At 37.0% G+C, this 14,647-nt stretch overlaps 1 protein-coding gene across 1 annotated transcript in view; it reads right to left on the bottom strand.

Annotated features, from left to right (window-relative positions):
• MED27 (mediator complex subunit 27) overlaps nucleotides 1-14,647 on the bottom strand; it is a 256,004-nt gene that overhangs the window by 16,646 nt on the left and 224,711 nt on the right. The window contains exon 6 of the mRNA XM_069069312.1: nucleotides 3,823-3,864. Coding sequence (XP_068925413.1) covers nucleotides 3,823-3,864 — 42 coding nt within the window. The remainder of the gene's footprint in view (nucleotides 1-3,822; nucleotides 3,865-14,647) is intronic.

The raw sequence follows: 14,647 nt of genomic DNA, 5'->3' as shown, positions 1-14,647 counted from the left end.
AAATATCTTCAATGATATTACTTTAGTTATTGCTGCTAGTAAGTTATTCTCAGTTTAGTGGAGGTAGAGAATTACAGTATCTTCCCACTAGCCATTAGGGAGTTTGGGAACCATTTTCTTGCTTAAATATAAGTATGTATAGTCATACATTCATGAAACTCCTTTATATCAAGGATAAAGTAGTATCTGTTCCCACAAGCCTTCTTGATTAATGTTGATAACTGAACTTACTACAAATTACATAAGTGGGCAAAAAACAAAAAAGATAAAAGCCTGAAAGGGAATATTTGGGTTGACTAGTAGGAGAGTGTTACTACAGACAAGACTATTATGTTATATAAACAGTATTCTCCAAGTGGATGAGAAGAGCAATATTACTTGACATAAAAGTAAAGTGGACAGCTGGTTATGGTAGGCCAATCAATCCTAAAAAAGGATAACTCTAGTTATGTTTCTGCCCAACACCCATCTTTCACTATTTCTACCCTGAAATCATGTTGGATGAAGGGGCAGGGGAAAATTTCACAGAAGACTGCACCAAAAAGCAGGCCACACTTTCAAAGTCCATATCCAGCACTGTCTGTGTTCTAGCTTTTAACAGAAAGTAGAAGGTGGCTGGTTGAATGAAACAGTGGGAAGTTACATATTCTGGTCATTAGCTATCCTAATTAACATTAATTAAGATGGACACTATTAAATAAAGATATTACAGCCATTTCTACATTATTTCCTCATCAACATTACCTATTTTATTACTGTACAAACATCTTCAGAAAGAATACACTATGTTATGTGAAAATATACTTCATTACAAAATCCAAACCCTTTCCATGGCAATAATTAGTTCAAAGCTTTATTGATAAAGGATTATTACGGTTAACTCTGTACTAGATTACTTTTCACTATGTTCTTATCTACTTGACACAGCAAAGAAAATATTTCACTAGAGAAAAGAGAGGATTCTTTAATCCACTAATTCTTATGGGTCTCAAGAGAAAAGAGGACTTCAATGGTATCTACCTAGAGTATTTGACACAAATATTCTATAGTCTACACCCAAATAGCTGACTTTTTATCTTTTGGATTCTAATATTAGAGATAAGATTATAATATTTTAAATTACACGTATAATACAAAGGGTGAATTTGCAATGTTTAGTGTCAGTGCATATTACCACATGATACTTATTCCATTCCCTGAGATTCATACATTTTTCCCCTCTGAGTTTCAGCTTCCAATTAGTTACTTAAATTGCAAGAAAGAAAACAACAGGAATCCCTAAATCCCTTCAAATGGATATCTAATCTTTTTTCTTTTTAATGGACATCTAACCCTAAACTCTAGCTCAATTTGATCTGATAGATTCCCCTTCTCCGCTTTTAAACAGAGGTTATTTTTAGGACACCTGAATTAAAAACATAGCAGTCTATCCAACTCTATGCTTTATACATTGCACAACTTTCTAATAAATTGCTCTACCTTGCATTCAAAAATGTTCATAAAGCAGATTATTTTTAAAAAATGTATGTAAAGGCAATGGTGTTTTTGAGTAAAGGGTATGTATTTGCATGAAAATTGTACCATTATTAAAATACTAGGTTATTGCCCCATGGTGCTTATTGCCATAAGTGAAGTGATCATCTACTTTCTGTAGAACTAGAAACTGGCAAAATTAATTGCAATGCTATGGTGTACAGAAATTATAAGACCAGTTAAAAAATAAAAGGGACTCTGCTTTAATGTCCCTAACAATTAAAATAAAGGAAGCAACAGATAATGAGCAGAATTCCCTCTCCCTAGAATGCTTTTCACAAACTGCTTATGAGAAAATTACAAGACAGGACTGCAAGGAAGAAGTGCATATTTAAGACTAAGAATCTGCGCATGCTAAACAAGTAAATTTCTCCCATAGGTATGGCTACTTAGATAAGGAGGTTAAGATTAAGTACTTGGCTCATTGCAATAAGGACCAAATTAGAATATACTGTGATCCTCGAAAACTCTAGATGGTAAGGAGTCCATTTTCTTCATTATTTGACTGGTTAGGTCCATTGGTTAGGTCATGGTGGTAAAGAGGTCACAATCATGGTTTGAACTCTCTCCCCTCCCCCAGTTAGTTTTGATCTGTTTCACATCTATGCCAACTGTGTTGCCTTTGATCATAAGGGGAATTGCTATTGAAAAGGTTAAGAATTAGTGTAACTCTACCACTACTAGTGATTAAGCTAAAAGTATCTTTTTGTACCCAAAGACTAGCATATTAGTACCTAATATCTTCAGACAGTACACAACACTTGATGATAACCAAACACCTTTGTCAGAAGCCTTTATCTGTATTATGGAAGGAAAGCAAACTTTGGCAAGGCTATGTTAGAAAAAAAGGGAAAATATGCTGTTTCTTAATTAATAAGAGGAAGTTGGCTCCAAATACTACTGTGGGGGTTGTGGATAACGAATAGCTGGGCAAAAGGTTAGTGAATGGGTAGAAACTCTTCTACAAGGGAGGGGGAAAAGGGAACCAGGATTCTCTCAGGCTAGCTAGGCAGGGCTTTGGGAAAAGCTCTCAGGCCATATGAAAAATGCTTACCCATAGTCCATTAATCAATTTGGAAGCATTTATTAAGTACCCAGCCCTAAATCTAGCCTCACTGGACATTACAACTCCTCCATCACTCTGCAATCTAGCTAAACCTTCCTTCTTTCTGTTGCTCATACAAAATAGTACATTTCCATCTCCGTGCCTTTGGACTGGTTATCTCCCATGCCTGGAACACGGTTCCCAAGGAGTCCCTCTTTTCTTTTAAGATGCCCCTAAAGCACCATCTTCTACCTAAGGACTTTCCTGATCTCTCCAACTCTTAGTGGGATCCCTCCAAAACTACCTTCTATTTAACTACTTTGTTTATATGTGTACATATTTTATATGTACTTGTTATCTCTCCAATGGAATGTAAGCTTACTGAGAGTAGGGAATGTTTCATTCTTTATAGCAGAATACCCATTGGCTAAAAGAGAGCTTGGCAAATGACCAATACTTAATAAATACTTGTTGATTAACTGACTTAGTACCTAGCAGAGTGCTTTGCAAGTAGTAGGCCACCTGAATAGAGAGGATAACTGAACTTACGGGAGCTGATGAGCTCACTGAGAAAGTGGGTATAGAAAGGTGGAAGGCAGCTTAGGCAAAACCTAGAGGTACATCAGCAGGAGGTAGAACTTGTATAATGATCTAGAAAAGAAGCAACCAGACAGCCAGGAAAGCTATAAGACAGTAATGTCCCAAGACCCAGAGAGAAGAGAATATCCAGGAAGAGAGGGTGGTTGGCAGTATCCAATGCTACCAAAAGGTCAAGAAGAATGATGACTAAGAAAAGGTCATTGTATCTGGTAATTAAGGAGATCACTAGCTATTCTGGAGAGATCTTTATAGTCAATAGTCATGTAATATACACTACTTTGACTACTGGCCATCTACAGGTGGCACAAAGTACTGGGTCTGGAGTCAGGAAGACCTCTGAGTTCAAGTCCAGCCTCAGATACTTTCTTAGCTCTATGATCCTGAGCAAATCACTTAACCTGTTTGCCTTAATTTCCTGAACTATAAAATGGGGATAATAGTAGCTCCTGCTTCCCAGGGTTGTTGTGAGGATCAAATGAGGTAATAATTGTAAAGTGCTTAGCATAGTGTCTGGCACATGGTAAGGGCTATGTAAATGCTAGTTATTATTATTACTAAAGAATTCATTAAAAACCTAAACTCAAACAGCAAAGTCTCCAAGTCTCTCAAATTTCTTAAATAAGAAACAAAAAGCATAAACTTACCTTTTGGAACACTTGATAGTTGGACTTAGACCATATGTCAAGCTGAAAAAAAAATGAAAAATAATTAATGTCAATTATGCTATTTGATGCTGGAATCTGCTGTGTCCGTTGCTTGGCTTGAAAAATCAGAAATCTAAATGATCAAACCATTTAAATAGAGGACAAGGCAATTTAACTCTACAGAAAAAACACTCAACAGGAATGGAAGGAGCTTGAATTCTAGGTTTGACTTTGCCACTAAACTTCTGCAAAATTTTGGACAAGTCACTTCCTAGGTCTTCCCTAAGATATTTTTTAAGAGACCAGAAAATTTTAAGATACTTTCTGGCTCTAGACTTTACAACTGTTTGAAATAGCCCTATTGCCTACAATGAAAATTTAGGCTTTGTTTTTAAAAAAGAACAATTTGGACCTGAGCTATCCTTTAGCCTGGTATTAGAATATTTTTTTTTCCTACAAGGTAGAAATGACTTGGGGGTACAACTCTCTCATTTTACACAAGAGAAAACTGAAGTAATTGGAAGTAGGTCAGTAAATAAGCATTAAAGTGCCAAGCACCAAGCTATAAGAGCTGGGAATACAAACAAGCAAAAAGATAGTTTCTACCCTCAAGGAGCTTGTATTCTAGGAAGGGAGACAATACATAAAAGAAAGATAAAAAGGGGGGTTAGGGGGAATGTACCCCACCTAGGGGCATGATGGTTCTAGGGATAGAGGGTACAGAGGTATGAATTCCAGGGCTGTGTCATTTTCCAGGATGAAGGGGTTTCTGGGGCATGACAGAACAGTCCAGAGGTGTGCAGCCTTATAGGAAATGAAGAGATGTCTGGGCTGGGTGTGCTCCTTAAATAGAGAAGGAAAGTCACTTATCTTAGGACTACTATGTATCAAGTCAGTACTCTTCTACTAGCCTATGATATCACACAATGTAATTTCCTAACCTATTTTTTTAAAAAATTATGCGCAGTTTTCAACATTCACTTTCATAAGATTTTGAGTTCTAAATTTCCCTCCATCTTTCCCCTCCCCCAATCCCAAGACAGCACATAATTTTATATATGCTCTACATATATATTGATATTGAACCTATTTTTACATTAGTCATGTTGTAAGAAGAATTAGAATCAAAGGGAGAAACCACAAGATAGAAACAAACAAAAAAAAAGAGTAAATAATATGCTTTGATCTGTATTCAGACTCCATAGTTCTTTTTCTGGATGTGGACAGCATTTTCCATCATGTGTCCTGTAGAGTTGTCATGGATCCTTGCATTGCTAAGAACAGGTAAGTCTATCAAAATTAGTTATCGCATATTGTGGCTGTTACTGTGTACGATGTTTTCTTGGTTCTGCTCATTTCACTCAGAATCAGTTCATTCAAGTCTTTCCAATCCTAACCTAATTTTAACCAAAAATTTTTGTGTTTCCTGTGCTCAAACAGCACATGAAACTGTCTCAAGTATGAGAATTTGGGACAAACTAAGTAAGACAAAAAAATTACAATAGTATAGTGTGGGAAGTGGTTCATGGATGCTGCAGACTGAAAGAAGCAGCAATGTGTCCCTTGGGTACTAAAAATCTCTTTTAATATGAGTTCAAGATTACAGTAAACTGAAACACTTGGTCAATGAGCCTCTTGGAACTTGTTGGGATTGACCAGTGGTCAAGATGAAAATGGGAGACATGGATGCTTTGCACTGAGCTGTGCTATTGATTCTGGAGTACAAATGGGGCCAAGAAGCATTCAGGTGGGGAAAAACGACTTAGAATACACAAAGCAGAAAAGATGTTTTTAGAAAAGCCTTTTGGCACTCCCTCAAATCGCTTCTTCATTTTCATGTCTGTGAAATGAATGATCTGGATGAGATAATTTCTGAAGACCAGTTAAAGTCTTAAAATTCTCTTTTATTATGATTCTTTAATATCTTAATTTTCATGCAGAAAAGTGAGATCTGAGGAAGAAAAACACTTTGCTGCTCCAAATATAAATAACATTCTACTGTTCCATTTTACCATTCTAGATATTCCAATAGTGAAAAGTATTCTTATAGACACACGCAAAAAATCGCATTCCTAAAGAGACTGACTGTATAGCAAAATTCCATAAACAAGCTGTTTCTTCATGGAATGCCAAGAGGAAATGAGAGGACCATATTTCCACCTTCTGCCTCTCTTTCCCCACCTTCCACCCCCAAATCTGAGGTCTAAGGTAGGGTCTGATAATCAGGTCAAGATCAGGTACTAATTCAAAGTAATATGGACCTGAATGGCTGCTAGATTAACCCTACAAGCAGGTAGTCTGCTCTAGTGTTTGAAATTCTTTCCATTAAAATCATTCCTTTAGGCTAAGACATTGTATGTCTAGAAGGTCTCTGATAACATAACTGCATGAGGGAGAGGGAGTATGAAGCAAGTTGGAACAAGGTATTCTAAGTCTCTAAGCTACTAGCATTCACTAAAACACTATCACAGGTTTTCTCTAGTATCACTAATTAGTTTATTGGCTTATCTAGCTGTTCGTCCAGAAATGGATCCTGGGAGAAAGTTATAGGGAATAAGTCTGAATCATTTCTAGAACATGGCACACTCACTATAGGAAGACTCAGGTGGAATGCCATCTTGAGGATCCTCAGGTACCTCAAGGAAGGGAACTATGAGAAGAGAAGGGATGTGCTATTGGGGGAGGGAGCACCTGGGACAAATTTCATTGAAGTAAACAGCCATTTGTGTAGAAGTCATGTATCAGGTATCAGAGCCCTCTCCTAGGGCCTCTGGCATATAAAAGTTATTCAGGGATTGCAGGATGAATAACAATTTTTTTTTGCATCTTTTAGTTCTACCAAAATCATTGTCAAAAAGACAATGAGATACCCAGATTTTAAAACTCACTTTTCTGAAAAAAAGTAATATGAATGTTCCTATAATACGAAACAAAACTTAACCATCCATTTTAAGCCCATGGCTTTTTCTAGCCAAAATATATCTCTATTATTTATTTCTCCCTACTTGTCGACAATGCACAAAGGACACAAAAATATACAAAATACACAAATATATAAATAAATAAATATAAATATATAAAATATAAATAAAAATATATAAATAAATAAATATAAAAAAATAAATACACAAAAGAGAGGTAGTCAAGAAAAAAGCAAAAAAAGGAATATAGATACCACACACAAAAATACAAAAGGAAGTACATCTAAGGACCTAGAAATTGATTTATTTAAAATGATACCTGTTGTGCCTGGTTTTCCCATTCCCCAATATAGTGCCTGGCTTGCCTGTGCCTGTGCCTGTGCCTGGGCCCTCCCTCATGGAGGTGACTGGATTGATTCTACCCTCCCCTACTGAATCTCCACCCTTTGCCAGTCAGCTCATCTGCACAGAGGTGGGTGGGCTTCTGGGTCAGGGAGACTTGGCACCCGCCGTGGGAATTTCAAGGTGTTTACTGACCAATCACTGTTTTTGGCCTCTGCAAGTTTCTGCTTACGTAATACCTAACCGTTGGCTGAGTGGCCTTTAAAAGCTGAAGTTTTACCTGAGATCGTTGCTGTACGACCTGGGACAGTGGGGTGGTACCTTGTCGGCCCGCCATGTGGCCTGATCAGCCAACATGGTATATAAAGGGTCCAATTCTAAACTGTTACTTGGATCTTGCTTGCATTTGCTGGGTACAACATACCCACGAGTAAGAAATATTCTTAGACATAATTCAGAGGTGGTCTTCCCAGCCTAAATGAAAATTTATAAAACAAACCATACACTTTCAATGGTAGGCCACTGTTCCCCAATAGAAGTTTAAATATACCATTCAATACCCAAAGGACTGCCAAAGATATCTGGGCCAGAAAGATTTAAAATAACATGGTGTATTTTTACCTGATGCACATTGGTCAGAATAGGATCCTGTGACAATGGGTTTCTCTCTTTTCCAATGAATGCATAGCAAGTGGTTTACACTGAATTTATGCTATATGCCAAAGACAGACATCTAAATGACAGTCTGGAGTCAATGTCCTTCCTTTCTTCAGGGCTAGGAAGATTTCTGAAAATTCATTTCAGAGATTCTGTCCTGGTATCACTGAATAATTCATTAGCTCGAGTTTTCAACTACAAGAGCATGGCAACTAATTTTTTACTGGTTCCAAAATTCACGGATAAGCTATTCTCTGATGTTGGAGACTGCAAATTTTTAGTTTACTGAATGAGAATATTTTGAACTACAATTCTAGAAAAAAGAAAGTCAAGTGCCCTTAAGCAGACAACCCGGGGATATTAGGAAGACTTAAAAATGGAGAGCCCAATATCATGGCCCTTGATAGCCAAATCTGTAATCTGAACTCTTGGGAATGGAATTGTACATATATAGTACTATGTCGTATAAGGAAATTTTAGGACTATGAATAGGTTAAAATGAAATAAATTCCAAAGATCATCAATTACTTTTTAAAAATCTGTTCTTATTGTGTAAATCAAAATCCCAAAGTACCTTTCTTTTCACATGGGAGGTCACTGCCACACAGGGGAAATTAAAACACCCCATTCATTCATGAGTTTGTGCTCTCAAAAGAGAGAAATCAAGATGCAGCAGAATGTTCGAAATGAGATGCCATCAAGTATCCTCAGCACCCATGGAACTTGCCACCCACTCTGCAGCGGCATCCCTTAAGACTTTCAAGTCTTTCCATCTGCTCTGCAGCTGCACGGTCTTAAATATATTGTCTCCCTCAATTTCTATCTGTATACTCAGCACTTAGCACAATGCCTGGTACATAGTAAACACCAAATAAATATTTTTCAAGTAATTAATTTTTTTTCATTCATTCACTAAGTTTTCTAATCTGAAGTGTATACTTTGGGGGAGTCTCTACTGCATTTCAATTTAAAGGGTTTGAGGCTGAAAGGAAACTTTGAGATCATCAGGGGTGCAGAACCTTCAGCCTTGAGCGCCACATGTGGCCTTGTAGGTCCATGGGTGTGGCCTTTGGATGGAGTTCAAGTTTAATAGAACAAATCCTTTTATTAAGGCGATTTATTTTGTGAAATTTGGATTCAGTTTAAAGGGTGTTCTTGAGGACCTAGATGGTCTCATGTGGCTACAGGTTCCCCACCTCCATCTAATTCAAACCCTTCATCTTAGAGATGAAGAAATGAAATCTCAAGAGGTTAGGTAACTTAAAATCACAAAGAAAGTAAGATCCAGATCTAGGATTCATACCCAGCTCCTTGGATTCCAAATCCACTGCTCTTTCTAAAGTATTTCATGTTGTTGATGTGTGTAAATTTCACATATATCACTGCTGAAAATTTAGGGGGCTTTTCAAAGTTTTGTTTGCATATTCAATTGGGAAAAACCACAAAAGGCAGTGGATGTCAACAGTCAAAAGTTAGTCACAACTGGCTCGTCATAAGAAACTTATTATTCCCCAAGGAGATTTCAACTTTGAAAGTCTATATTTAGTATATATAAACAAAAGTCAACAAGTGAAAAAAGTTCAGTTTTGTTGCAGGGCTAAAAACAGCAATGGTAGTCAATTTTTTCAAGCTCTAGGGTGACTTAAGTTTCCAAAATAAGAAACTCATATTCAGGCATCTTATATGCCTGCCCACCCTCCCCCAGGAAAATAAAAAAGGTGGCAGCAATAGTACTAAAGAATGCATTGTTAAAGGTCTATTATTCTTCAACTTTTCACTTTCAATCAAGACACACATTTGTAACAAAACAAAACAAAAAACTCTGCTGAAAGCACAATTTCAGGGCATCCTCTGAATGTGAATTAAATTGGGATTTTTCCCTCCTCTCATCCCCCTTCCCATTCACCTCTTTCAACAGCCCATCCCCCATCTACCCCCCAACTGTATGTAACAAGAGGCCATTTTCTGAAGGTCATCAGAATGATTTCAAAGACGATAACAAATCAAAATGTTCCCTGCATCTAATATCAAACAGGGCTAGTGCCAACACTTATTAGAGAAATCAGATTCAAGCTTTCCCCCTCCCCCTCGACCCAAACACACACACAGCCAACTTTGAAGTGGAAAGAATGCAAGGATCAGAAATTACCCTAGAGACAGTTCTAGCAGTCTTTGAAGGTTTCCTTTGATACGACCATTTCTTTTTCTCTCTTACACTAGGAGGCTAAAAGCTGCCTTTTTTATTGATATGGGGTAATTAATGAAGCTATAGCATTAACATAACCCAAATCCCCTAATAAGATAAATTCAACTGAGACACTTATGTTTCTTTAGTTTTACATCTAACTGCTGCGAAATTAGGATTCTGGCCAGATATTCAGCTTAAGCACCCAATATTAAATATGCCACGTCATGGCTCTCCTTGTTTCTATGATTACAGAAAAGTAGTGGGTCAGCACATCACCAAAAATCCTGGTGCATTTTTATCTTGATGATTAGAATTAGGCTACTTAGGCTTGCTTATAAAGAATTTGCTCAACAGAAAAAGCAAGAGGCTTAAAGCTTCTATTATTATTTTGCAAAGTGATAGTTCTGTATTCTAGGATTCTTCTGAGGAATGTATAGGTTTTAGATCTGGAAAACAGGAATGGTGCCTAGTCATCAAGTCAGCAAAAGAGCTAATTAAAATGTATTGGTATGGGATGGATGTGTCAGATTAGGAATAAACTCAACTGCAGCAAAATTGGTGTCCAACATCCCCACTGTATATATAAGGCAATATCCTTGGCTAGTTAATTTGTGGTGCCATTTGATATATAAGAGGGTGACCAGGACAGGGAGAAGGGAGGATATGGAGACTGTAATAGCTCAGGATCAGTTGAAAAGAACAGAAATGTTCTAAAAAAGAGAATGGGGGGGGGGGTATTACAGATTATGAATATTTATTTTTGACCATTGGTTGCAATGTGGAAGAAAAAGACTCTTTGTTCTGCTTGGCCCTGCACAGAATCAAATAAGAGAAGTTGCAGAAAAGACACATTTCAGCTTGATACAAGGAAACATTTCCCCAAAGTTAGAAATGTTCAAAGTGGAATGGGCTGCTTCTGGAAGCAGTGAGTCCCTTATCACTGGAGGTCTTTAATTGGAAGGTGGATGACATTTTGTTATATTATAGAGAAAGTTCCTGTTCAGTTACAGGCTAGACTGGATGTCCACTGTGGTTCCTTCCAACTCTAGGATTCTGTGATATTGCTGGGCTTTGCAGTAATAGCCAACTATTAAAATAGGACCTGAGTATTCAGTCAGTCAAAAGCAAACTCGCATCTTTTTAAACAGCAAATTGATTGTGTAAGCAACAATTTGTTCAGTAGGTTGTCCATCCAACCCCCACCCTCAGACCACATCTTCTACCCTCAAAGAGTCCCTTCAAAATGTTGCCTTATCATTTACAATGTGCCAGATCTTTCAATACGTGAATTCACTTGAACATATACTTACATAAATATATGTGTGTGAAATCCAAAAATAGCATTAATAATATCTGCTTGAATTTTATTTTTATCCACAGCTTAAATCTGGTGACTCTATAAAGTGCTTGGAAGGCAAGGAAAAAGTCAGCTACAATTAGATCTTGGGCAGACTGGTCACTTGAGAGCTCTCTAACATGTTTGGCTAAGGTAACTTTAAAATAATGTACTAATTCAGGTCTGCCTGTTTTGCTATTTCTAGGTCTGAGTTCTGGTTATCATTTAGGTCCACAGATGTGGTTGACATCGATTTATGTAAAAAGAGGGTAGAAACCAGGTTTAGTACCAGTACAGTAGGACTCAGGTCTCAGAATGTTGAAATATAAACCTATTTTCCAGTCCTCCTTCCAGAGGTCTTTAAAAAGAAATTCTCTTAGTTGAAATTTTTTGTTTTTATACACTGTCATTTTCAAGTCTATCTCTCTTCTTTCCCATTCTCAAAAAGTCATCCCTTAAAGAAGAAAAAAGGAGAGGGGAAAAAAAGCAGTGTGGCAAAAGTCATCAACACATAAACCAAATCTTCTGTGATATGCAATGTCTCCCTCCCGTAGCACTCACTTCTACAAAGAATGGAGGAGGGTGCATTTTCTTTTGTCTTCTTTAGGGTTAAGGTGGATCATGAAATCATATAACATGCAATTTCTTATGGCTATTGCTGTTCTTTCCATTTACATAATTGTAATTAATGGATATATTGTTTTCCTGGTTCTACCACAATTGTCATCAGTCAATCTAAGTCTTCCAGTGTTTCTCTGTATTTTTCATATTCATCATTTTGTATGGCACAGTAATATTCCATCGCATTTAAGTACCACATTTTATTTAGCTATTCCTTAAATGAAAGATGTTTATTTTATTTGTATTTCTTTGCAACTACCTAAAGTGCTGCTCTCAGCATGTTCGTGTCTATATTGGACCTTCCTGTCTTTGATGACTTTGGGGCATACACTTAGCCGTATGACTTCTGGGGCAAAAGGTGTGGCCATATTAGTCACTTTTGTGGGCATAATTACCAATTCTGTAACTCTCAGAGCTTGTGACAGATAGCCTTTTATTTAGAGCAGAAATGAAACTTATGTTGTTGCTTGACTTACCTACAACTCTTCACATTTAAAATGAGGGGTATGGGCTAGATGATCTCTAAAGTTCTTTCTGGGGCTAATGTTTTATATTTTATGATCATTCCTCTCTAATTTCTACTTCATCATCTTTCTATTTCCTTCTACGATCCTCACCTTTATAAAGAACTACTATAGTACAAAGCCCTTGAGAGTCAAAAGAGTCTGGCTCCACTGTTTATTAGCTGTGTGACCTTACTAGTTGAATAAATTAACCTCTGTGGGCCTCAGTTTTCTTATGTGTAAAATAGAGCTAATAACATGTGTACCAACTATCTTACATGAAAATGACTATGAAAATGTTCAATAACCAGTAAGATGCTAAATAAAAGCATTATTATTATTTTGGCGTTTTCTCATTCCCTTCTTTAAGTTTACTTTTAAATAACTTCTTTAAGCTTAGAATAGGCCTGCACAATCTGCGGACCATTGGGCCACTTATTGGTTTGCCAAAGGATTTCAGGCAACTTGCAAAAAAAATGTAGAGGAAAGCATCTCTTATACATAGAAGGAATCCTTTGGCAGGCTACAGGTTGTGCAGGCCTGGCTTAGAACAAAGGAAAACAGTACCACATTCTCTTGATACACAAAACTTTTTCTGCCAAAAAATAATCCTTTGTCTTTGCAACATTCATTTCCTTTCCTTTATGCTATTTTGTTTTTGCACTGGTTAAAACGAAATCATTTAGGGGCGGCCAGGTGGGTCAGTGAGTAAGAGCACCAGCCCCAGAGTAGGGATGCCCTGGGATCGAATCTGGACTCTGATACTCAGCACCATACCCAGAAATAACTGGACGTGCAACTTTGAGCAAGTTACTTAACCCCAACTGCTTTAAAAAAAAAAAAATAAAACTAGATAATTTAAACAACTCCACTGGATCTGCTACTGGTAAAATAAACATATTAGGAATGGATGTTATCTGTCTGTATTTTAATGCTATGATGGTACCCATACAATTCAACTTGCTATATAATTATGTCATGTATCAACTGTTTCTATGTAAATAGATGGAGTACAGGATTTAAAACTAGAAAGGACCTTAGAGATCCTTTTATCTGGTTGTTCCCAATGTGTTAGACAAGAACAGAGGTGCTACTAAGTTACTGCAGAAGGTTCAACAATCCACATGCAAACAAAACACTGTCATTTGGGTCTTTAGCTAAGACAAAATGAGTATCACTCTATACTGAGCAAAAATACCTTATGCAGACTGAATAAATTATAGATTTTACTTATGGATTATTTTCCAAATGAATGTTTTTGTATTAATAAAATATAAACATTTAAAAGCATTACTGAATTCAAAGTAGCTTTTTATCATCATGAAGTCTTTCAGTCAACAGTAGTTATAACTGTCAGGGGCCAGAATTTTTTTTTGGGGGGGGGTAGTGTTTAAAATGAGTCTTTACACTCAAAAAGACTAATGACCACTGACCTAGTTCAACCAGATGGTTTATGCGACTTGTCCATGTCAGCGGCAGAGCTTGTCTTCAAACTCACGTCTTCTGACTTAAAATCTTATGACTTCTGATGTTTCATCCCCAACATGCAACAAATTGGTGAGCTGCTTCTGAGGCACCCCAAGACTACTCACAGTCTGACCTCTCAGGGAGTTCTGAGTCCCTAATGATTTGAGGTTTGAGCTTCTTGACAACACATTTGGAAACCAGCCATAATAATTTACTGCTAATTTTATTTGACTTCCGTACTGCTATTTAACTTTCCAAGCACTTATATCTTGTCTCATCAACCATAACCTTCATAAGAATAGGGACTGTGTCTCACACTAGCTTGGACTTTGTAATAATGATATACTGAAATACATACACGCCACAGAATGGAATTTGAACATCCAAATGGGCACTGTCCTTCAAAGAAACCACTTTGAGAGATTATTCAGTTACTCATTCCAATGTTTCTGCTGGTATAAAACCCCGCCACCACATTCGGAACTCTTCTTTTAGAACTCAGCTAGTCTGCAAGGCACACACAAGCAATACTTTGGACCCAAACCAGTATGATACCACTTAATAACTGCTTTGAAGGACTTACTGAAGTTTCCAAAACTCAAAATCCACCCACAAAAGACAAAGATCGCCACCATTAAAAACAGCAAAAAGAACATGATATAGGTTCTGAGGGCAAACTGAAATGAAGGAGTTCACAAAATATCTTGAGCAATGATAGAATCCTAGAAATAAGTGGCTTTAGAAGATATGCATATACACACAGATTTATGTGTATAATGTGTGTCACTTA

The sequence above is a fragment of the Petaurus breviceps genome, unplaced genomic scaffold, assembly GCF_028583685.1.
Source record: "Petaurus breviceps papuanus isolate PSGF00001 unplaced genomic scaffold, PetGlider_PUasm1.0 90779, whole genome shotgun sequence".
Taxonomy (NCBI): domain Eukaryota; kingdom Metazoa; phylum Chordata; class Mammalia; order Diprotodontia; family Petauridae; genus Petaurus; species Petaurus breviceps.
The sequence above is the reverse complement of the archived record's forward strand: the minus strand, read 5'-3'. Positions and strand labels throughout refer to the sequence as shown.